Below are 24815 nucleotides of genomic sequence, written 5' to 3'. Positions count from 1 at the left end.
AATTCCCTCAGCTATTCATTGTATTTTGTGCTAGCTGGCACATTAGCGAGCATGCTAACATGCTAAATCAAGCTATTAAACGTGCATGTTAGTATCGACTTTGAGAGCATGTTAGCATCGCAATATTTAGCTCAGTACAACCTCACAGACCTGTTAACAAAATCCTCTAATGCAAATTTCACCTGTTGTACCTTTAGTAGACTTTAACTAGGGTGCAATAATGAGTTTGACCGCAAAATGTTAGACATTTAACTAACATCACAAACCAGAGGGGCACTGCTTCACTCAGCGACAACAACATGGGAATTATTTATCATTTCCAGCTTCCATCTCTGGAGACAATATAATATTCTGTATGATCTTACAAAACAGTTTTGTTTTTTTCTTGACTGAAGGCAAATTGTGCTTAAAACTGTTAAAACTAGTAACTGAAATAAAAGCACAAAAATGTTTTGATACTCTCGAACATTTTCCCACTGAATTAGAGAACTGAGTTACAACTCTACTTCCCCTTGTATGTGAAGTAATTAATTTAATTTATCTTTATTATTTGTTTCTTCTGTCTTTAGTGTGCATGTGTTTTCATACATATATGTATTTAATATTACATTTCCCTTGAGAATTATTTAAAAGCAAAGTAATTGAATTGTCACTCTTGTACTATAAGATGTTTGTATTTAATCACCATACTGTTGTTCTATTTGGAAATTATATCTTAGAGATTGTTAATGTTGTTGTACTTGTTTAGTTCATTCAATAAGAAAAGTGTTAACAAAAAAAGAAGAATTTGTCATGTGACAAAAGAAGTTATAACACAGTTGAGGCGCAGTCACGTGCACCAGATGGGTGTATGTGGGATGTTTGTTCCTCATTCTACGTATCTGGGCATCAAATGATACAAGTCATTTGGCACTGCTGCACTTTGTGTTGAGGGATTTCAATATTCAGGAGCTGAGCAAACTCAGGAATTCAACGCAGAAAGGCCACAGAAAGGACGACATACGCTGGTAACATTGGAGTTATTGGAATACTGGATTTCAATTAAACCTGCTGCTGATTCTACATCTCAAAAGGGGGGTTAAGAGAAGCTCTAACTAAAAGTGACAGTGACTTGAAGTGAATTCTTTTTAAATTACTGACTTTTTCTTTTGTTGTTCTACCTGCTGTGTTTTCACTTAGAATAAAATGTCTGCTCAGTCAGAAAAGGATCTTTCTTGTCCAGTCTGCCATGACATCTTCGAAGACCCTGTTGTTTTGTCATGCAGCCACAGCTTCTGTAAAGACTGTCTGCAGACATGGTGGAGAGGGACACAAACACGCAAGTGTCCAATTTGCAAGGAAATATCTTTGGTGAGTGATCCGCCTCGTAACCTGGCATTAAAGAACCATTTCCCAAAATGCAACTCAGTAGCTTCTTTCATCAGACCCTCCCTGCCTGTAACATGAACATCTTTCAGACTCCACAAATACAGTTTGGAAGAGATTTCTGTTGTACATTTTTAGTCTCCAAACTCAATCTGAGATGCTGATGACATCACTGTGACATCATCAGGGTGATGTTCTCCTCCAGAAGCAGACGACATCATACAGCTGCTTTCACAGCCTGAGAACAACTAAACATGAGCAGGAAACTGATCTTCATGTTTGAAACTAGAGGAGTGAATTGTGAATATTGAAAACACTGACCACAAATCGCAGCAGTGCTGTATGATGCACATTATTTGAAAATTCACATCTGTGGAATGATGAACCCACATAGCGCACAAACCCATAAGAAGGATGAGACCACACCTCATGTGCAGGTGTATTTCCACAAGCTGACAAATATCGTATTTGACTCCACAGAATGAAAGATATTTAGAGACCGTTTCATCCCAGATGACCGCTGTTTCATCCAAACTAAATGTAAAAGTTATACAAAGATAAAAAAATAAGTGTTTGTGATGTGACAGAGAAAGTTGTAGCCCACACTTAGTAATCACTGCAGAACCACCACAGCCAATGTTAAGGGACCGGTTTGACTGTCACTCCTTGTTGTTGGTGTTGGCAGGGAGGATTCAGGTGGTGAAACAACTGGGCTCAGTCACACCAGTTCACTAAAATGTGCTTTTGCCAACATGTTTATAAAACACATGTTCACAGAAGCAGGGGAGTCCAGACTTTATTGACTGTGGTGGCCCAAGTGGGGCAATGATTTATGTAGGGGTGGCATCAGGTATGTTACTCGCTCTCACACACACACACACACACACACCCACATACACACACACATGCACACAAGTACACCTGTATACACGCCCACACACTGCACATAAGGTGTGGTCTAATGCTATGTTGGTTCCTCATTTCACGGATGTGAACATCAAACAACGTGCTTCATTCGGCACTGCTACAATTTGTGGCAAGTATTTTCAATATTCACAATCGAAACCAAACTCCACAACGAGGCTATACAAAGGAAGAAATACTGGCATTACTGGAATACTGTACTTCAACCGGCTGATGACTTCACATCATAAACAGAAGTTTCAGAAGAGCTACGACACAAAGTGAAAGTAAAACGTTCAACTTTACTTGCCGTCGTCTCTGTCTGCCTTCATTGTTTTCACCTTCAAATGTCTTCTCAGTCAGAAAAGGATCTTTCTTGTCCGGTCTGCCATGACATCTTTAAAGATCCTGTTGTTTTGTCATGCAGCCACAGCTTCTGTAAAGACTGTCTGCAGACATGGTGGAGAGAGAAACAAATAAACAGGTGTCCAGTTTGTAAGGAAATATCTTTGTTGAGTGATCCACCTCGAAACCTGGCATTAAAGAACCTGTGTGAGACCTTCTTACAGGAGAGAGACCAGAGAGCTTCAGCAGAGTCTGAGTCTGTCTGCAGTCTGCACGGTGAGAAACTCAAACTCTTCTGTCTGATACATCAGGAGCCAGTGTGTGTCATCTGTAGAGATTCAAAAACACACAAGAACCACGGATTCAGTCCCATCGATGAAGCTGCAAAGGATCACAAAGTGAAGCTTCGGATATCCCTGAAGCCCTTACAAGACAAACTGAAGTGCTTTGAACAAGTTAAAGCAAACTTTGATCAAACAGCAGAACACATTAAGGTCCAGGCCCAACACACAGAGAATCAGATTAGAGAGCAGTTTAAGAAGCTTCATCAGTTTCTACAAGAGGAAGAGGAGGCCAGGATCACTGCTCTGAGGGAGGAAGAGAAGCAGAAGAGTCAGATGATGAAGAAGAAGATTGAGCCTCTGAGCAGAGAGAGAGCAGATCTGTCAGACACAATCAAAGCCACAGAGAAGGAACTGAGAGCTGAAGATGTCTCATTCCTGCAGAACTACAAGGCTGCAGTGGAAAGAGTCCAGCAGCGCCCCCTGTTGGATGATCCACAGCTGGACTCAGGAGCTCTGATAGACGTGGCCAAACACCTGGGCAACCTGACCTTCAACATCTGGAACAAGATGAAGGAGATGGTCTCCTACACTCCTGTGATTCTGGATCCAAATACAGCCAACCCAGAACTCATCGTGTCTGAAGATCTCACCAGTGTGAGATGTGAAGAGATACTGAAGCTTCCTGAAAACCCAGAGAGGATAGAAATGCACAGCTGTGTCCTCGGCTCTGAGGCCTTTTACTCAGGGACTCATGACTGGGATGTTGAGGTTAGTAATGATGCATTTTGGGCTGTAGGTGTCGTACGGGAGTCTGTCGGGAGAAAGGGACAAATACTGACTGGATACTGGGGTATTTGTCTCCTTGATGGAAAATACACAGCCGTCTCCCGGCCACTTCCAGATAAAGCTCTCCCAGTAAAGAAGCTCCAGAGGATCAGAGTTCACCTGGACTTTGACAAAGGAAAACTGTCGTTCTATGATCTTGATACTAACACACACATACACACCTTCAAACACACTTTCACTGACAGGCTGTTTCCATACATTGGAACCCGCAATAAACTGCCAATGAAGATATTACCAGTGACTCTCTCTGTTAAACCAGAAGAGCAGACAGTGCCGACAGGCTTCTGGTCTACGTTCTAATCTTAGCTAGATGCTATGTGTTATTATTTTCAGGTGAGGTAAGACCACTCAGAAATGTCATCATTTGGCATATCAGTGAAAATACAAGTTCTTGGAGTCATTATGAAACTTTAGCCTCTCTGTGTGTCTAAAGGTTAGAAACAAATGTCTGTATATGAATGAACAGAGGAGCGTCAGTGTTTCAGGAACATCTAATGAACCATGTTGTGATTTTCTGATCATTAGCTCTGTCAAAAAATGTACTGATAATGTTCGATGAAAAACAAAAAAGGCTTTTGATTTTGTTACTCATGTTATTTTATTTCTTACTTTGAATAAGATGATTCTGAATATCTGGTGCTGATAATAATGTTTGAATTTTAAAAATCAAATAATGCAATCACAGATAAATTGAAGAACATGATGCACACCATATATAGGCCCACATAGCAGGACATTATACAGTTAAGAAATCAAATCACTGTAAATAACATTAAACCATGTAACAAAGACAATGTGGTAGAATTATCTTAACTACATCTTTTACTTTTTTCACTAGCTATACAATCAGTCATTATCTTAACAGAGTCATTATTTCTTTTGAATCAAAAACTTCAGATTCAGGTATGATTTTGAACTCACTGTAAGTTACTATGAGTGGGAGGTGGGTAAGTTTTATGAATGTAAATGGTACATTACTGGTTGTGATCTGATGAAACACTTTTAATTCTAAAACCAATAAAGAATAAAACATAAATGGTTTCAGGTTACCCATTGATTTCAAGCTTGAGTTAAAAACCTATGATTTAAAGTACCTTAAAGTACATCCAAGATGTCCAGGATATTGTCAAAAATCATTTTAAAAGCTCATATTATTTAGAGACAAACGGGAACAAGGCGTAATGCTTGATTCTGATGTCATATTTTGAAAAAAGGAAAATTCTAATATTTAGGAAAAAGGTGCAGTATTTGAAAGTGAGAATATATTATAAAGCACTTAACTCATAATATTGTGAGAAAAGTGTTAACAGAGAAGCCAAGAGCAGCTGTGATTGTGGAGAATGTTTTCAAGCTTGTTCTGTCTACATTTTAAATTATCTCAAAGTAAATCATGTTGAGTTTTATCTCAAACATGTATTTCTGATCGTGGACTTCTTGTAAAAACAAGTGGCCACACTTCATGTTCAGGGTTTCATATTGCAGTTATTCCCTCCTGCCTTGACAGAATAAAACAGGAGAGAAAGGACAAAAATTGAAACAGGATGAAGAGAGTATGATTACACAAATAATTTGTACTGTGACATTTTTCTACTTTAAAACCAAATGTACACAGTGATTTAGCAAATAATACTCCTGTGATTTACAGTAGTTCTGGACCTCTAAAAACAGCGAGGTACTTGAATGGGATGGAAGAAAGAAAACTGGTTAAATCAAAGCAGCATTTTGAATTTTAGTCCCTAATGTTTGTGAATCTCTGAAAACACTTCCTACATCTTACATTCCCAAAATGCAACTCAGTAGCATCTGTTATCAGACCCTCGCTGCCTGTAAACATGAACATCCATCCATTGTCTGTAACCGCTTTATCCATTTTATGGGGTCGCGTGAGTTTTTGCTAGAGCCAATCCCAGCTGTTTCTGGGCAAGGGCAGGGTATAGGGTACTCCCTGGACAAGTCGCCAGCTCATTGCAGGTATACATGAACATCTTTTATACAATTAGAGTTTGGAAGAGATTTCTGTTGTACAACATCAGGGTGATGTTCTCCTCCAGAAGCAGACGACATCATACAACTGCTTTCACAGCCTGAGAACAACTAAACATGATATGGAAACTGATCTTCACGTATGATACTAGAGGAGTGAATTGTGAATATTGAAAACACTGACCACAAATTGTACCAGTGTCGTATGACGCACATTGTTTGATATTCACATCTGTGGAATGATGAACCCACATAGCGCACAAACCCATAAGAAGCATGAGACCACACCTCATGTGCAGGTGTATTTCCGGAAGTTGACAAATATCTTGTTTGACTCCACAGAATGAAAGACTTTTACAGACCGTCTCATCCCAGTCGACTGCTGTTTCACACAAATTAAATGGGTAAATAATGCAAAGATAACTAAATAAGTGTTTGTGATGTGAAAAAGAAAGTTACAACAGACATACACAGTAACCACTCCAGAACAAGCACAGTCAATGTCAAGGGACCGGTTTGACTGTCACTCCTTGTTGTTGGTGTTGGCAGGGAGGGTTCAGGTGGTGAAACCACTTTATTCCACACATGTTCACAGAGGCAGGGGAGATCAGACTTTACTGACTGGGGTGGGCAAACGGGGGCTCTAATTTATGTAGGGGTGGCATCAAGTATGTCGCTCACACACACACACACACGCACACACACACACGCACACACACACACACACACACACACACACTACATATAAGGTGTGGTCTCATGCTATGTGGGTTCCTCATTCCATAAATGTGAATATCAAACAAAGTGCATCATACGGCCCTAGAATTTGTGGTCAGTGAATTTGGGAAGAACTGTCATCTTAACTGAATTGATTCTGCCTGCCAGAGATAAAGGCAATGACAACCAACGGTGAAGATCATCTTTTACACGTATGAATAAAGTTTCAAGATTAGATTTAAAAAGTTTGTTAAAAACCACTACCCTTAGGTATGTAAAACCTTTCTTAGACACTTTAAAGGGAAATGTTGAAAGCAGATTTGTGGTTGCAGCTTTATTGACAGGGAAAACCTCACTTTTGTCAAAGTTGAGTTTGTAACCAGAGATCCTTCTGAAACACTCTAATGTCTTTAGTATATGTGGAACAGACTCAGTTGGCTTGGAAATTAATAAGAGAAGATCGTCCGCGTGTAGAGATACTTTCTGAACAGCTCCATATCTAGTAATTCCTTTAAACCCTGGGAGACTACGCAGAGCAATGGCCAGCAGTTCGAAAGCCACAGCGAACAAAAGAGGAGCGAGGGGGCCTCCCTGTCTAGTCCCCCATGAGGAGGGAAGAAGGCAGAGATGTCATTGTTAGTACGAACTGAGGATAAAGGTGATGAATATAGAAGCCGTGTCCAAGATAAAAAGCCCTGGTCAAACCCAGATCTACAGAGAGGGGTGAAAAGGTATTCCCACTCAACCCTATCGAAGGCTTTCTCGGCGTCCAGGGAGACCACTACCTCTGGACACCGATGAACCTTATAGATTATGTTGAAGAGACGCCTGACATTTAAAAAAGAATGCCGGTTTTTAATGAACCCCGTTTGGTCATAGTGTATGATTGATGGAAGGACAGGTTCTAATCTAAGTGCAAGAACTTTGGCAAGTATTTTGACATCAGCATTTAACAGTGAAATAGGGCGGTAGGATGAGCAATGGAGTGGGTCTTTATTTTTTTTTCAATATTAAAGAGATAGAGGCTCAGCTCTTCTATGATCTTGATACTAACACACACATACACACCTTCAAACACACTTTCACTGACAGGCTGTTTCCATACATTGCTCCCCTGGATGAACTGCCAATAAAGATATTACCAATGACTTTCTCTGTTAAAATGGAGCAGCAGACAGTGCCGACAGGCTTCTGGTCTACTTTCTAGTCTAAGCTAGATGCTATGTGTTATTATTTTCAGGTGAGGTAAGCCAAGTCAGAAATGTCACAATTTGGCATATCAGTGATTCTACAAGTTCTTGGAGTCATTATGAAACTTGAGCCTCTCTGTGTGTCTACAGGTTAAAACACAAATCTGTATATGAATGAACAGAGGAGCGTCAGAGTTTTAAGGAACATTAATGCTGTGAATTTCTGATAATTTTCTCTGTCAGAAAATGTACTGATGGTGAAAAAATTAAATGAAAAAAAAAATACTTTTGATTTTGTGATATATTGTTTTACTTCCTCTAATGTTCTTACTTTGAATACGATGTTGAGGTGACATCTTGTGTGCATATAGTGATTCTGAATATTTGATGTTGATAATGATGCTAAAATTAAAAAAATCTAATAATGAGAGTACAGAATAACAACATAAATCAACCTCCTAAATCTGTAATTAAAGAACAAGATGCATACCTCGCATCATTTATATAGGACTACATAGCAGGACATTATACAGTTTGAAAAATCAAATCATTGTAAATAACATTAAATCATGTAATAAAGACAATGCGGTAGAATTATCTTAACCATGACTTTCACTATTTCTTCTTTCAAGCTTGAGTTAAAAACGTACAATTTAAAGTACTTTAAAGTCCAAGATGTCCAGGATTTTGTCAAAATATTTTTAAAGGATCATATTCTTTAGAGTCAAACAAGAACAAGGCGTCACGTTTGAGGCTGATGTCATATTTTGAAAAAAAGGAAAATTCTAATATTTAGGAAGAAGCTGCAGTATTTGAAAGTGAAAACATATTACAAAGCAATTAACTCACAATATTGAGAGAAAAATGTTTGGAGAGAAGCTGAGAGCAGCTGTGATTGTGGAGAATGTTTTGAAGCTTGTTCTGTTTATATCTCAAGTTATCTCAAAGTAAATCACGTTTCTTCATGTTGAGTTTCATCTCAAACACGTTTTCTGATGATGTGGACTTCTTGTAAAAATAAGTGGCCACACTTCATGTTCAGGGTTTCATATTGCAGTTATTCCTTTCAGCACCTGACAGAATGAAACACCACAGAAGAGAAAGAACAAAAACTGAAATGGGATGAAGAGAATATGATGACACAAATAACTTTTAACACTCCAGTGATTTACAGCAGTATTGTGCCTCTAAAAAAGTTGAGGTACTTGATAATGATGGACAAAAGAAAACTGGTGTAATCAAAGCAGCATTTTGAATTTTGGTCCCAAATGTTGGAGAATCTCTGAAAACACTTGATCCTACATTTCCAAAAAATGCAACTCAATTGCGTATTTCATCAAACCCTGTAAGTATAAGGCTTTCTTACAAAAGAAAATCACAATACCCAATTAAAACTACTCTTCAGACTAACAACCTGCCTCTCACTTCAGAATAATGCAAACAGATTTTAACGTTGGCAAATGCCAGCAGGGCCAACGTCTGGACATGCCCCTGCACATCAGGTGTGTGTGGGCGTTATGTGTTCCTCATTCCACAGACCTTCACAAACCAGACCAAACTCCACAACAAGGCTGCCCAAAGGAAGAAACACTGGGATTATTGGAATACTGTACTTCACTGTGCTGCTGATTTCACATCATAAACAGAAGTTGCAGAGGAGCTACGACACAAAGGGGGGAAAGTAAAACGTTCAACTGGACTTGCCGTCGTTCCTGTCTGCCTTCATTGTTTTCACCTTCAAATGTCTTCTCAGTCAGAAAAGGATCTTTCTTGTCCGGTCTGCGAGGACATCTTTAAAGATCCGGTTGTTTTGTCATGCAGCCACAGCTTCTGTAAAGGCTGTCTGCAGTCATCATGGAGAGACAAACCAACACACAAGTGTCCGGATTGTAAGGAGATATCTTCAGTGAGTGATCCACCTTGCAACCTGGCATTAAAGAACCTGTGTGAGGCCTTCTTACACAGGAAAGAACAGAAAGCATCAGCAGTGTCTGAGTCTGTCTGCAGTCTGCATGGTGAGAAACTCAAACTCTTCTGTCTGGACCATCAGCAGCCAGTGTGTCTCGTCTGCAGAGACTCAAAAACACACAAGAACCACAGATTCAGTCCCATTGATGAAGCTGCACAGGATCACAAAGATGAGCTCCTGGGATCCCTGAAGCCCTTACAGGACAAACTGAAGTGCTTTGAACAAGTTAAAGCAAACTTTGATCAAACAGCAGAACACATTAAGGTCCAGGCCCAACACACAGAGAATCAGATTAGAGAGCAGTTTAAGAAGCTTCATCAGTTTCTACAAGAGGAAGAGGAGGGCAGGATCACTGCTCTGAGGGAGGAAGAGAAGCAGAAGAGTCAGATGATGAAGAAGAAGATTGAGCCTCTGAGCAGAGAGATAGCAGATCTGTCAGACACAATCAGAGCCACAGAGAAGGAACTGAGAGCTGAAGATGTCTCATTCCTGCAGAACTACAAGGCTGCAGTGAAAAGAGTCCAGCAGCGCCCCCTGCTGGATGATCCACAGCTGGACTCAGGAGCTCTGATAGACGTGGCCAAACACCTGGGCAACCTGACCTTCAACATCTGGAACAAGATGAAGGAGATGGTCTCCTACACTCCTGTGATTCTGGATCTAAACACAGCCAACCCAGAACTCATCATGTCTCAAGATCTCACCAGTGTGACACGTGGACAGAAACTGAAACTTCCTAAAAACCCAGAGAGGATTCAAATGCACCCCTTTGTCCTCGGCTCTGAGGCCTTTAACTCAGGGACTCATGACTGGGATGTTGAGATTATTAATGATGCATTTTGGGGCCTTGGTGTCTTAAGGGAGTCTGTCTGGAGAAAGGGACGAATACTGACTGGATTCTGGGAAATTGTGAACCAGAATGGAAAATACATAGCTGTGTCTCCACCACTTCCAGATAAAGTTCTCCCAGTAAAGAACCTCCAGAGGATCAGAGTTCACCTGGACTTTGACAAAGGAAAACTGTCGTTCTATGATCTTGATACTAACACACACATACACACCTTCAAACACACTTTCACTGACAGGCTGTTTCCATACATTGCTCCCCTGGATAAACTGCCAATGAAGATATTACCAGTGACTCTCTCTGTTCAAATGGAACAGCAGACAGTGCCGACAGGCTTCTGGTCTACTTTCTAGTCTAAGCTAGATTCTATGTGTTATTATTTTCAGGTGAGATAAGCTGACTCAGAAATGTCATCATTTGGCATATCAGTGATAATACAAGTTCTTAGGGTCATTACAAAACTTTAGCCTCTCTGTGTGTCTACAGATTAGAAACAAATATCTGTATCTGTATAGTGTCAGAGTTTCAGGAACATTACTGAACCATGTTGTGAATTTCTGATCATTAGCTCTGTCAAAAAATGTACTGATGATGTTCAATGAAAAAAAAATGCTTCTGATTGTGTGACTTATATTGTTTTCCTGTGTCTAATATGTTTGTACTTTGAACATGATGCTCAGGTGAAATCATGTGTGCATATAATGATTCTGAATATTTGATGTTGATAATGATGCTTGAATTCAAAATAATGAGAGTACAGAATAACACCAGAAATCAACCTGTTAAATGTGTAATTAAAGAACAAGATATATACCTTGCAGCATATATATAAGACTACATAGCGGGACATTATACAGTTAAAAAAATTAAAGTCTTTGTAAATAATATTATTATTTACATAACTGTAATAATTCATTTTGAACCACTGTAAGTTAGTGTGTGTGGGATACGGCTGAGTTTTATGAATGTAAACGGTGCATCACTGATTGTGTTCTGATGATTCACTTTTAATTCTAAAACCAATAAAGAATACAAATTAAGTGATTTCAGATTATCTACTGATTTCATTGAATTTTAGTCCCTAATGTTGTAAAATCTCTGAAAACATTTCCTACATCCTACATTTCCCAAAATGCAACTCAGTAGCTTATTTCATCAGACCCTCCCTGCCTGTAACATGAACATCTTTCAGACTCCACAAATAGAGTTTGGAAGAGATTTCTGTTGTACATTTTTAGTCTCCAAACTCAATCTGAGATGCTGATGACATCACTGTGACATCATCCGCGTGATGTTCTCCTCCAGAAGCAGACGACATCATACAACTGCTTTCACAGCCTGAGAACAACTAAACATGAGCAGGAAACTGATCTTCATGTGTGGAACTAGAGAAGTGAATTGTGAATATTGAAAACACTGACCACAAATCGCAGCAGTGCTGTATGACGCACATTATTTGATATTCACATCTGTGGGTTATGAACCCACATAGCGCACACATTCGTGAGAAGCATGAGACCACACGTCATGTGTAGGTGTATTTCCACAAGCTGCCAAATATCGTGTTTGACTCCACAGAATGAAAGACATTTACAGACCGTCTCATCCCATGTGACCGCTGTTTCACCCAAATTAAATGTTAAAGTAATGTAAAGATAACTAAATAAGTGTTTATGATGTGACAGAGAAAGTTATAACACACAAACAGTAACCACTCCAGAACCACCACAGTCAATGTTACGGGACCGGTTTGACTGTCACTCCTTGTTGTTGGTGTTGGCAGGGAGGATTCAGGTGGTGAAACAACTAGGCTCAGTCACACCAGTTCACTAAAATGTGCTTTTGCCAACATGTTTATAAAACACATGTTCACAGAAGCAGGGGAGTCCAGACTTTATAGACTGTGGTGGCCCAAGTGGGGCAATGATTTATGTAGGGGTGGCATCAGGTATGTTGCACACACACGGACATGTGCGTGCACACACACACACACACACACACACACACACACACACACACACACACACACACATTGGAATAGCACTATTCAACTGTTTCTTTTACACTTTAATTACTAACATTACATTGTCCCACTGTTTCTTACATACCAATCAGAACACCACAGAATGGGACCAAATATTACAATACTCAATCAACACAACACTACTCTTTGAACTAACACCCTGCTTCTCACTTTAGAGTGATGATATCAGATTTTAGGCCTGGCCAACTTCTGGAAAAACACCTGCACATAAGGTGTGGTCTCATGCACCTTATGGGTGTGTGAGCTATGTGTGTTCATTGTTCCAGAAATGTGTGAACATCAAACAACGTGCGTCATACGGCACTGGAACAATTTGTGGGGAGAATTTTCAATATTCACAAACGAGACCAAACTCCACAACAAGGCTGGTACGAAAGAAGAAATACTTGGATTATTGGAATACTGTACTTCAACCTGCTGCTGACTTCACATCATAAACAGAAGATTCAGAGGAGCTACAACACAAAGTGAAAGTAAAACGTTCAACTTTACTTGCCGTCATCCCTGTCTGCCTTCATTGTTTTCACCTTCAAATGTCTTCTAAACCAGAAAAGGATCTTTCTTGTCCAGTCTGCCATGACATCTTCAAAAATCCTGTTGTTTTGTCATGCAGCCACAGCTTCTGTAAAGACTGTCTGCAGACATGGTGGAGAGAGAAACAAATAAACAAGTGTCCAGTTTGTAAGGAAATATCTTTGTTAAGTGATCCACCTCGAAACCTGGCATTAAAGAACCTGTGTGAGACCTTCTTACAGGAGAGAGACCAGAGAGCTTCAGCAGAGTCTGAGTCTGTCTGCAGTCTGCACGGTGAGAAACTCAAACTCTTCTGTCTGATACATCAGGAGCCAGTGTGTGTCATCTGTAGAGATTCAAAAACACACAAGAACCACGGATTCAGTCCCATCGATGAAGCTGCAAAGGATCACAAAGAGAAGCTCCAGGAATCCCTGAAGCCCTTACAAGACAAACTGAAGTGCTTTGAACAAGTTAAAGGAAACTTTGATCAAACAGCAGAACACATTAAGGTCCAGGCCCGACACACAGAGAATCAGATTAGAGAGCAGTTTAAGAAGATTCATCAGTTTCTACAAGAGGAAGAGGAGGCAAGGATCACTGCTCTGAGGGAGGAAGAGAAGCAGAAGAGTCAGATGATGAAGAAGAAGATTGAGCCTCTGAGCAGAGAGATAGCAGATCTGTCAGACACAATCAGAGCCACAGAGAAGGAACTGAGAGCTGAAGATGTCTCATTCCTGCAGAACTACAAGGCTGCAGTGGAAAGAGTCCAGCAGCGCCCCCTGTTGGATGATCCACAGCTGGACTCAGGAGCTCTGATAGACGTGTCCAAACACCTGGGCAACCTGACCTTCAACATCTGGAACAAGATGAAGGAAATGGTCTCCTACACTCCTGTGATTCTGGATCCAAACACAGCCAACCCAGAACTCATCGTGTCTGAAGATCTCACCAGTGTTAGATGGGAAAACACACTGAAGCTTCCTGAAAACCCAGAGAGGATAGAAATGCAGCCCCGTGTCCTCGGCTCTGAGGCCTTTAAATCAGGGACTCATGACTGGGATGTTGAGGTTAGTAATGATGCATTATGGATCGTAGGTGTCATAAGTGAGTCTGTCCGGAGAAAGGGACAAATACTGACTGGATACTGGGAAATTGTGAACCTTGATGGAATACCCACAGCTGCCTCCCCACCACTACCACACAAGGTTCTCGCAGTAAAGAACCTCCAGAGGATCAGAGTTCACCTGGACTTTGACAAAGGAAAACTGTCGTTCTATGATCTTGATACTAACACACACATACACACCTTCAAACACACTTTCACTGACAGCCTGTTTCCATACATTGGAACCCGGAATAAACTGCCAATGAAGATATTATCAGTGACGCCCTCTGTAAAAACAGAAGAGCAGACAGTGCCGACAGGCTTCTGGTCTACTTTCTAATCTTAGCTAGATGCTATGTGTTAGGGTTAGGTGTCAGAGTTTCAGGAAAATTGATGAAAGATGTTGTGAATTTCTGATCATTAGTGCTGTCAAAAAATGTACTGATAGAGTTCAATGAAAAAAAAAAGGCTTTTGATTTTGTGACTTATATTGTTTTACTTCTTACTTTGAATAAGATGATGAGGTTATGTCATCTATGCATGTAGAACAACAGATAATAAAAAAAACCTCCATAACATAAATCGACATTTTGATGAAAATCTCTCAAATCTGCTAATTAAAGATCAAGATGCACAGTTACCAGCCTAGGACTAGATAGCAGGACGTTATACAGTTCAAAAATAAAATCATTGTAAATAACGTGTATATTTTAAACCATATAATTACGACAATGTCTCACTTTTTTGTTTAGCAACCAAATATGCTAGAATAAATACCGCAGTTCTGCAAACCTACAACCATACCATTGTTGAAAGACTACTTCACTTTCTGATCACTTTTCACTATAATGCTTTGACAACACTGAGATTGTGGTCTGGTGCGGATTAGGCACAAAAAAACACTTGGTTAGGTTTTAGCTTCTCTGCTTCTGTGGCCACAAACCCGGCTAAAAATGATCCCGTCTAATCAAAAATATCCTGATTTGTTGCAGCTAACACCACTGAAAAATGTCCGCTTTGCAAAATATACGCTAACAAATGTTAAGACGGTTGTTCGAACAACGGTCTCCCGCTAAGCTAGCAACTGTTGCTAAGCTAGCGCTCGGACACTTTCTCCTCTTACCTCCTTAAAGTCAGTTAATTTTAACTCTGAACGTGACATAACTTATTTTATAGAAATGTGTCGCGACAGCATTAGGTCTTATGGGCTGGTGAGATTTAACTCTAGGCACAAAAAACAAACAAACAAACAATTGGTTCAAGTTAAGATCAAGTTTTAAGTTTGCTCACCTGATTCTGTCGCCAAACGGCTACAAACGGTCGTGACTCATCAAAAAATACGACCCTTAAAATTATGTTGTGACGGTTTCACTTAAATGTTGAGACACAAGCTCAAACAGTGGCCTCTTGTTTAATTACCACTCCTCACATAACTAACTCTGACAACAGCTTTAATTAAATGAGACATATTTTGTGGAAATGTTGTCATGATACTGTGAAATGTGAAAATGTAATGTATATCTTTATATTCTCTGAATTGTGGTTTGCATAAAACTTGAAATGCCTATTTTTTTCCGGCGACTGAGCTGTTTTTACACACATCAGTATCAATATATCCTCATATTATCTGTAACATTATGTCAGCCTGGTGATATATGTATATTAGTAAAGCTCTAGTTTTATATTGTCATTGGGGATTCATTGTATTAAAATCCTGATAAATTCTTTTTTTAGGTCAGTTTTTTTTTTTTTATCATCCTGTACTTTCAGTTATTATGTTAACAAAGTAATTACTTTCTTTAATTGTGAATAACTTTGGACTCATAAATTACTATGTATGGGAAGCGTAAACATTTTTTGGAAAAGGTATCTTACTGATTGTGTCCTGATTAATTACCTTTACCATGATTCTAAAACCAATAAAGAATAATACTGAAATGGTTTCAGATAGTTGACTTCATATGCAATTTATAGTACTACTATGTTGAGGTATTAAAATAAAAAAGATAGATTTTTTTTAAGGGATCATAATCTTTGAGAATAAAGTCAAACAAGAAAGCATTTTAATGTTTAAACAGTAAAGTTATTATATTATAAACAGCAAGTTTTAATATTAAGATTAAAATGTGCAGTATTTGAGAATAATATATTACAAAGCACTCTATATTAGTCACTCATATTGTGAGGAAAATGCAAAATGTCTCTCATGGTTTTGAGAATATTTGTAAGCTTTATATCTCCACATCCTAATTTAATGCTGTTTGTTCATGTTTCATAGCTTTACCTCATTCATCTTTTCATATTGCGATAAAAACTGTGTGAAATTCATGTTCAATCTAAAACGTTTCATACAGGAAGAACTAACTATCACATTACCAAGAGTGAAAGATGCAGACAAATGAACTACGCACATTACATACAACTGCAAAAAGACACACACTGAATTTAAAATTCTACTTTAGAACAACTGTCCATTGTGATTACATTCGTAATGCTCCAGTTAGTATTGCACCTAAAAAAAAAACATATTTTTTATCCTAATCTTGGTAAAACTCACTTAATCCTACATTTCCCATAATGCACCTTGGAAGTGCTTTAATTTGACCCACTGTTCAGGTGAACATGAACATCTTACAAACTCCACCCCTCCAGTTTGCCACATATTTTCTGTTGTATGTTTGTGGTCTCAAACACAAACGTAAGATAATGACATGACCCTGATGACTCCACTTTTGCATCATCGGGGTTACTTTCTCCTAAAGAGCTACAGACAACATCATACAACCGTTTTCACAGTACTTACCATGATTTGTGACCTGATCTCCATGTGTAAAGTCACTGGAGGGACCATTCAACATACACCAAAGAGACGAAACGAGAATATGGTCAGTAGATTATATTATTCTCTTAAAAAAAGACTTCATTACAAGATTTGACTTCATTCATTCAGACACAGTCCAAGTTAACATGTTCAAATACTGGTTATCACTAACTGCATAACAACATGGACCCGCTGCATTCTGTTCAGAGATCAGTTTAGTCGATTATCAGGACAGACAGACAGACAGACATCAACCTGCTGCATGTGTTCATGGTCAGTAACGACAAGTCACACGTAGAAGACACATCAACACATTTGTGCATCTGAGGTGACAAAAACATAGAAAGCTTCAGAGCCCATCAACTGTATACGTTTATCGATGTATTTCATAGTAGCAGGCGTCAATTGATTTAACTTTGCCCCTTTTTAAATGTTTAAATGACCCTTTTAGTGCAAGGAAAACACAAATCAAGAGACGTGGATACTTTGCGGTTGTCTTTTGAGTGTGAAGAGTGAAATCAATGTTCAGCAGACTTTTCCCTTTAACTTCACAAATGCAGCTAATTCAAAATATCTGTTGTTAAATTCAACAATTTTAGTCAGTCTAAAGAATATCTTACCAGCCATCTAAGAATTACCATGAAATTTGGTTCAGATGTTAAAAGTCCCTGAAGGATGAAACTCAGTGACCTTGGTGGTCCTTCTGAGTTTTGATTCTTTGGACATTTAATGTCACTAACAAGTCTAATTTTCAACTTGTTCAACAGCTCAGTTTACAACAGTATACTTATTTTGAGATGAATGTTAAAATGACATGCTAATATACTAAATGTCACATGATAACATCAGCATGTAAACACCTAATAGCTGCATGTTAATATGCTAGCAGTAGGTAAATCATGTATAGTTGAGATGAGAACGTACAGCTCAAACTGGGTGCATAAATGTCATAAAATGGCCACCGTACAGAAGATTAATATTTGACCGTAACTCCGGTGCAAGCCTCAGGAAGAACTTCACACTTTTAGTCACACTAGTCGAGTCTTTTTGTATGAATCAGAAAAATAAATTCAACTTATTTTGTGACAAACTGTACGTCACTGCCGCAGGGTGAGAGGTTAAACCACTGGAGGTCACCAAAAACCAAGATTTATAGGCGAGGTTATGGTACTTTGAGTAGAATATTCCAGATGCAGCCTGACGCAGATCTCTCTAAACAAACTGAAAAGTACTGCAGTTTGTTATAAAAAGCCTGCTACAGCGGTAACCAGTTTGGCATCATTTTTTATGACAAACAGAAAGAGCATAAAAACATGTAAAGTTTACCGAGGCATAGAGACTTCCACTCTACAGCTGATTTAACCTGAACTAATCATTCCTTTTTATAAAAAATGGATCAAATTACATTCATCAGGTGGACACAGACATGAGTTGGATGATGATGTTCCTGTGTGTCAGCTGCATGTGTGAATAAGCAGCTCTTTGCTAAAACATTCGCCATAACAACTTTATAAGGTGTTAGGTGTTTACAGCGTTGTGTTGTTCTGCTGCCCCCCAAAAGAGGACAACAAGTTTTCTATTAATGCAGCTTTGACTGTAACCGATACTGCATTTTGGTTAATAATTCAGGACATTATTCTCAGTGCCATCCGTCCTGATTACAGTCTCTGCTACAGCAGATGTAGTATGATCCTTCAGTACCTGTTCACTGATACTCTGCACCTGTCCAGGAAATGGAAATGCATAGTGAATCTAAACAGCAGTGTTCGCAGCGCTCTCTAACCCGCTTTCCCCTTAAATACACTTCACATTAGACCCTCCACCTTCTGACAGACAACCAGCCCAGGTATATCAACCCCACCCTTCACCTTTTCTCCATTAAAGCAGAGACATTTATCATCCACCATATTCAGGAAACTAGTGTTATAAACCTGTCCGGTGGGCCGGGCTGCTTTTTTACAAATCATAGGCTCATCATTTCTGATTGATGGACGGTGCAGCCAAGCAGGGCTAAAAACGAGTTCAAACTAATTAAAATAAGTGAAAAATAACATTATTTTGTTCTTTTTTTCCTCTCCTCTCTCACCGCTCTCTTTCTCTGGCACAGTTTGGGTGTTCAGTTGAGTTCATATAAAAGGTTTTTTTCTTTTTTTCTTTTTGCTCCACACGATGTTACATGATGATTCGTGGCTCTGGGACCGATTCGTTGATGGATTTGTGAGGCAGGACGTTGGCACCGTTCAGGTAAAGCTCGTCGTTCACAATCACATCCTCACCCAACACCGTCACGTTCTCCATACGAACCTGATGACGCAGGTAAAGAAAGACAAACCGTCAACACGCCTGACTACAATCTTAACACAACTGTTCCTTTAATAAAAAAGTAGGAGGGGACCAGTAGATTCACACAGGGCTCAAAATGTTGGCTGGAATCAAATAACATGCCTAATACTTTTTACACTTGGTTTACATCTTAAAACAGCTGCAGTGAGAGTGAATAACCTTTACATTTACAAAGGCTTTCTTCACCCTTCGGAGGAGCAGTTGCTGGCTTTGATTAACCCAAACATCTCTGCTTTCACTGTCAGTGCTAATGTCTTCAGTTCCATTCACACTGTCAGATTCAGTTACTCAGACACGGTTGGTTTCCTTTACTCACCCACTGGCCAACAGAGGAGCTCCACCCCACGATGCAGCTCTCCAGCCAGGAGTGTGATCGAACCCGCGCTCCCTTCAGTACCGTGCAGCGTTTTATCCTCACGCCGTCCTCCACAACCACGCCAGCACCGATGGTGACATTGGGGCCGATGGTGCAGTTCTCCCCAATCTGCGCGGTCGGGTCCTGCAGAGGAAAGCGAGAACAGGGGGATTATTATCGAGCGTGAGTTCGTTATCTGAAATGTAGCGGCAATGAACTAAACTCACCACCAGAACGTTGCCTAGGAAACCAGGTCCCGTGTGTAGCCTCTCGGGAGCGTGTTGTCGTAGCGACTGAAGGTACATGCACATCCCTGTCAGGAAGTCTTTAGGCTGACCGATGTCCATCCAGAATCCTGCAGACAGACGGACAGGCAGACAAACAGACAAATAGACAAGCAGACAAACAATATAAAGAAATACAGACAGGGAAAGCAATTAGTTACCATGGAAACAAGGACACAAAACTAAGAGTTTCCTTTTGATCTACAACAGGTGAGGAACTGAAGCATTAAGTCACAAGACAGGTCAAGGACTTCTGATGAATTTACTGAGATATTTTCAATTGTTCCCTGAGCTGGGAGCTGCTCAGTGTTTCACCAGAGTTACTGAGGGAAACAAGGCCACTACGACCTGGACCAGAGACTAGGAGCACTCAGCCTGCCGGGCCTACAGCATGGGGAGGAGGGAGGTTTAACTGCTCAGCTACATGTTTCAGCTGTTTCACACAAAGCTGATCGCTCCCAGAGAGGGATGAAGATTGAGAGATGCACCAATTCCAGTTTGATTTGACTCAAGGTTGGCTGCGATCTTCTCATCTTTTTATCTGAATAACACAGAATCAAGCTCATTTGCGGATGTCGGCCATGTTTTGTTGGTATCGGTGCTTCTCTACAAACGATTCCTCTCCAAAACGACATAAGTTCTGATGTGCAGGAAAGCCCAAACACTTACGTCTGGTAGAGCTGTAAGCTGTGAGACCAGAGTAAGCACACAGGTCAACTCCCTATGATATACTTCATTATCATGTCACAATTGTATGAATACATAAATAAAATAAATCACAGGGGACAAAGTTACATCATTCAAGGATGAGTTTGACATTTTGGGAAATTTACTAATTTGCTTTCTTGTTAGATTAGACTATTGATACGACTTTCATATCGTTGTGCTAAATATGAGGTGATTACCAGCAGCCTGCTAATATAGCTAAACATAAAAAAGAATAATCCCCCTGTTGGTTTTAGCACCTCCAAAACTCTCTGAGTAAAACATGATTTGTCCTGTAGGTTTAACCTGTACATACACTCAAGTGTAAGATCATTTTTTGGTTAACAAGTGGAGACTCAGTTAGCCAGCTGCTGGTGGTAAGTTCTCATATAGTCCAACAGGTCAAGAAACTTAAGCAAATCAAACAGTCAAAATTATGACCCAAACAGTGTGTTATAAACATCCATCACAGTTTACAGATGCACTTCCTGCTTCAACTTTCCGTACTAACTGCAGTTAGTGCAGTTCCTCTGAACAGTTAGAGATTATATTAGCAAACAAAGTCACTCTAAAGTGGTTTAGATAAACTGTTTGTTTACCACCTGTCTTGACTCTCTGAGTGCTCTTTTTATTAACCTTTCTGACAAAACACTGTCTGATGGCAGATGACATGATAACGCAGCCATGAATAAGTTGTAGTAATAAGTTACCCTGTAGCTCCATCGCGTACAGATGTCCCTCTTGTGCCATGACGGGAAATATCTCTTTCTCTATGGATGTTGGTCTCAGCTGCACAAACACAAACACATAAGTGTCACAAACATACAATTAACTGGCAGCACTATATATCAATATTTACATTAGATATGAATGTAACTATATCAAAATACTTAACAGTTAACAAAGAGTTCATTAAAGAGCGCAGTCTTATGGTGGCGTTTTTAAACTCCGACTGCACTTTCACTTTACTGCAAAACTTACAAGGCTTTATGTGTGTGCGTGTGTGTGTGTGTGTGTGTGTGTGTGTGTGTGTGTGTGTCTAAGACTCACCTGGATCCTGCTGAGCATGCTGGGATTGAAGATGTACATGCCGGCATTGATCTTGTTGGAGACGAAAACTTGAGGTTTCTCAACGAACCGATGTATAATGCCGCTGTCTGACTCAAACACCACCACGCCGTATTTAGAGGGCTCCTCCACACGCGTTACCTTAACAAACACACAGCAGCCTTGAACAGTCAATATCACACCAAAACTCTGCCAAAAAACCCAAGGTAAGACTCAGCTTGGACTAAATAAATGTCCATAATCATAGTTTTGTAATGGGACTTTGTGGAATTGTAAAATCAAGATTGTCTGGATAAAATGATCCTCTTCTGTTCTTCGTCTCTAAAACTCTGAAACATCTGTTTTGTTCGTTTTGGACTGATGGCCAAGATTTCACCTCTCCTCTCTCACAGTTGTCTGGCACAGCTGGAAATGGCCAGAATCTGACTTAAAAAACACATTGTAGTGTCTGCGTCTCTCACCACGATGGTTCCCTCCTTGCCGTGGTTGCGGTGGAACTGCAGCATGTCTTTGAAGGGGAAATCACAGATGACGTCCGAGTTGAGGACAAAGAACGGCTCGTTGTCGATGTTCAGCAGCTCTCGAGCCAAAGCCAGGGGCCCCGCTGCACACAAACAAGCACATGTTCATTTGTCATTATCAATTATATCAAAGTCAGTCAAAAATACTACAGTTGGACATTAATTCAGTATTAAAAATACAGAGTTTCTGCATCAGTTTCATTATTTGTCAGGTATATGATGCACCAGATGAGCTTAAATAAGTAAAATCAAGCTCTTTTTTCTATCCATATCTTTGAATATCCAACAAAACTGTTATGTTTCATAAAAAAATTATTCTGTGTTAGAAGAATATAGTACATTTGGTGGTCTCGCAGTTCTTCTAGTCTTTTACTATTTCAGACACTGGATAGGTTTAAAAAGCACATCACTGTAGTACCGAGGTAGTTTCATGTCTGTCTGGATTTGTCTGTAGTGAAGAGAAACTCACCCGTCCCCAGAGGCTCCTTCTCATGAGACAGAGAGATACGAATCCCAAGCTGAGGAGAAAACGGTGAAACATTTAGGATACTGCAGACTGAGCACAATAATAAGTTCTGTATTATTAAAAGTACATCTGAGCAAATGAAAATGTTTATGAACACATGGTCAGGGGGTCTGATTAACCATTTTAACAAGCTAAAACAATTCAGTGATACTCCGATTATGATTACATGACCGTAAATAATCAGTCTTCTGGTTTTGGACTGTTTATGGAAAAAAATTAACTGAAAAATCTGAAAATGTGACTTTGGGCTCTGTGGAACTGTGATGAGACTTTTTTCCAGATTTTGATAATTCATAGACTAAAATATTAATTGTGAAAATTAAATGATTATGACAATCATTGTTAGCTGCAGCCCTTCCACTCAACAGACAAATACTACCTGCGTGACTCGACACCACTGGGGATTTTGGGGGATTTGTGTGAATTGGACAGAACTGCTGATCTGGTCGTGTACTCGATTAAACCCATTTATAGTGTGTTGTGTGAGCACTGATGTGTTTCACAGCAGTAACAGTGTGTCAGCGTAATGGTTTGTTTGCATACCCTCTCCTCCTGGACTCTCATCTCTCTCTCCAGCAGCTCTGACATGTAGCTCACAGCCAGAACCACATGGTCCACCCCGGCCTGTGCACAGACAGAGAACGTCAGCTGTACAGATGTGTTGGATATCAAAACTTCTCACTGTGACGACGGGACAGCAGCTGGCTCACTAACTCCACGTGAACCCCACCTTCGACGTACCTTTACCAGCGCCTCCACCTGGTGCAGCAGGATGGGTTTGTTGCAGAACTCCACCAGCGGTTTGGGGACGCTCAGGGTGAGCGGTCGCAGCCGCGTCCCGTACCCTCCGACCAGGATCAAGGCCTTCATGCTTCCTGCTGTTAGCAACCGTTACCAAGGCGACCACAGCTCATTAATGAGAGACAACAAGAAGCCTGAACAGGAGAAAGGAGATTAACAGTGACTGTGTTTCTGTGATAGATGATATAATCTATGTGCCTGTTCATGACTCGGAAACCCAAAAGATCATGGGACATTTGTTCACCTCAACCCTTCTTCAGGGGGCACGATTATCATATTTCATCCCTCATTTACTTATTTAGTTTTTTCCATTAATTTATAAAGTCAGTCCATCAATATGTTATGTGCCAAGTTCATATTTTGGCCTGACAGAGGCGCTCCTGAGATGACCTACAGGAAGTTGTTTACCTGCTCATCTGTCAACTAGCATCCACTGAAGTCAATAAACTGGATTACCACACTGTAAAACCTGTTAAACCTGTACTCCAATACGCAATTTCGGACAAAGGAAAACCCATGTTGAATCTTAATATAGTTTCAAACACACAGCGCGGTTTGAACGACTTAGATAATATAAGCCTCTATAACTTTGACAAAATAATGACCTGACTTCTCACACCAGAATTTTAATCTGAAACCGTGTCCTTCATTCACTCTAGTTGTCCTCTCATGGTGGCGATCATGTCTTAATTTAGTTTCTGTGTGGTGTCAACAAAACAACCACATTCACAGGCGATAAAACGAGAGCACAGAGAGGGAGAACCCCAGACTAAAGCAGGCACTATTTTGGGCACATCTCCAGCAGCTAATTTAGCCATGTTAGCCACACAGTGATACAGTACTTTATCCACCGTAGAAACTGCAACAGTTTACATATAAACATGATTAAGTCTACATTGTAAGTTACGAGACAAGAGATAAGTACAGTCTGTGCTCATGTTCTGAACTGTGACACAAATGAACTTACAGTGATTGTAGCTAACTCACGTTAGCTAAGCTAGCTAACTCACTGCTCTCTTATTAATTTAGCGATGCGGCAGTCAATTAAAGTCTGCTAACTAACATGACATCCCGCTCCTGGCTTTAGTCTGTGAGGAAATGGATAACAAGGAAGCAGACTTACAGGAATGTGTTCACCAAAAGTCTCCAGGAGGTCTCTGAATCAGTGAAACTCTGGGAATGACACGTAAGATCGTTCAAATCCTCGTTCATTGTTTAGTTTCCTGTTCAGCCGCTCAGCGTCAAGTGGGACAGCGGGACAAAGGACGCATCCGGTA

The 24815-nt window shown here is 40.0% G+C and overlaps 4 protein-coding genes across 6 annotated transcripts in view; 2 read left to right on the top strand and 2 right to left on the bottom strand.

Annotated features, from left to right (window-relative positions):
- lmcd1 (LIM and cysteine-rich domains 1) overlaps nt 1-2866 on the bottom strand; it is a 19042-nt gene extending 16176 nt beyond the window's left edge. The window contains exons 1-2 of the mRNA XM_037102312.1: nt 2836-2866; nt 2610-2717 (exon numbers count right to left, since the gene is read on the bottom strand). The gene's annotated coding sequence lies outside the window, so the exon portion shown is untranslated. The remainder of the gene's footprint in view (nt 1-2609; nt 2718-2835) is intronic.
- Nucleotides 1-8705, top strand: part of LOC119020655 (E3 ubiquitin-protein ligase TRIM39-like) — a 9565-nt gene extending 860 nt beyond the window's left edge. Inside the window, exon 2 of the mRNA XM_037100148.1 lies at nt 2838-8705. Coding sequence (XP_036956043.1) covers nt 2838-4043 — 1206 coding nt within the window. The 3' untranslated portion in view covers nt 4044-8705. The remainder of the gene's footprint in view (nt 1-2837) is intronic.
- On the bottom strand, nt 2688-24815 carry gmppb (GDP-mannose pyrophosphorylase B). Of its 3 annotated transcripts, XR_005075752.1 has the most exons (16): nt 24662-24815; nt 23479-23672; nt 23281-23361; nt 22681-22729; nt 22152-22294; nt 21673-21831; nt 21333-21411; nt 19861-19988; nt 19595-19777; nt 19022-19239; nt 16918-16952; nt 13857-13990; nt 13247-13352; nt 13021-13128; nt 2817-2941; nt 2688-2717 (listed from the first exon to the last, which is right to left on the bottom strand). XR_005075752.1 is itself a non-coding variant. In XM_037102314.1 (10 exons), exons 2-10 carry the CDS (start codon nt 23605-23607, stop codon nt 19108-19110), a joined length of 1083 nt encoding a protein of 360 aa, XP_036958209.1. In that variant the 5' UTR covers nt 23608-23672; nt 24662-24815; the 3' UTR covers nt 16996-19107. The 3 variants fall into 3 exon arrangements, 1 of the variants encoding a protein (XP_036958209.1); XR_005075753.1 differs by lacking the exons at nt 2688-2717; nt 2817-2941 and having other exon boundaries at nt 13099-13128; nt 13228-13352; XM_037102314.1 differs by lacking the exons at nt 2688-2717; nt 2817-2941; nt 13021-13128; ... (1 more) ...; nt 13857-13990; nt 16918-16952 and having other exon boundaries at nt 16996-19239.
- LOC119021800 (tripartite motif-containing protein 35-like) lies at nt 9342-11494 on the top strand. The gene has a single exon (XM_037102309.1). The coding sequence runs from the start codon at nt 9375-9377 to the stop codon at nt 10800-10802; it is 1428 nt and encodes a 475-aa protein (XP_036958204.1). The 5' UTR covers nt 9342-9374; the 3' UTR covers nt 10803-11494.

Source organism: Acanthopagrus latus, chromosome 6 (genome assembly GCF_904848185.1).
Source record: "Acanthopagrus latus isolate v.2019 chromosome 6, fAcaLat1.1, whole genome shotgun sequence".
Taxonomy (NCBI): Eukaryota; Metazoa; Chordata; class Actinopteri; order Spariformes; family Sparidae; genus Acanthopagrus; species Acanthopagrus latus.
This window is presented reverse-complemented; position numbering and strand designations above follow the sequence as displayed.

Coding starts and splice junctions, on each gene's coding strand:
- LOC119021800 (XM_037102309.1), top strand. CDS start 9,375: ATGTCTTCTCAGTCAGAAAAGGATCTTTCTTGTCCGGTCTGCGAGGAC.
- gmppb (XM_037102314.1), bottom strand. CDS start 23,607: ATGAAGGCCTTGATCCTGGTCGGAGGGTACGGGACGCGGCTGCGACCG. Junction 23,362..23,478: donor AGGTGGAGGCGCTGGTAAAG/GTACGTCGAAGG, acceptor GTCTGTGCACAG/GCCGGGGTGGACCATGTGGT. Junction 19,240..19,594: donor GCTCCTCTGTTGGCCAGTGG/GTGAGTAAAGGA, acceptor CTGCGTCATCAG/GTTCGTATGGAGAACGTGAC.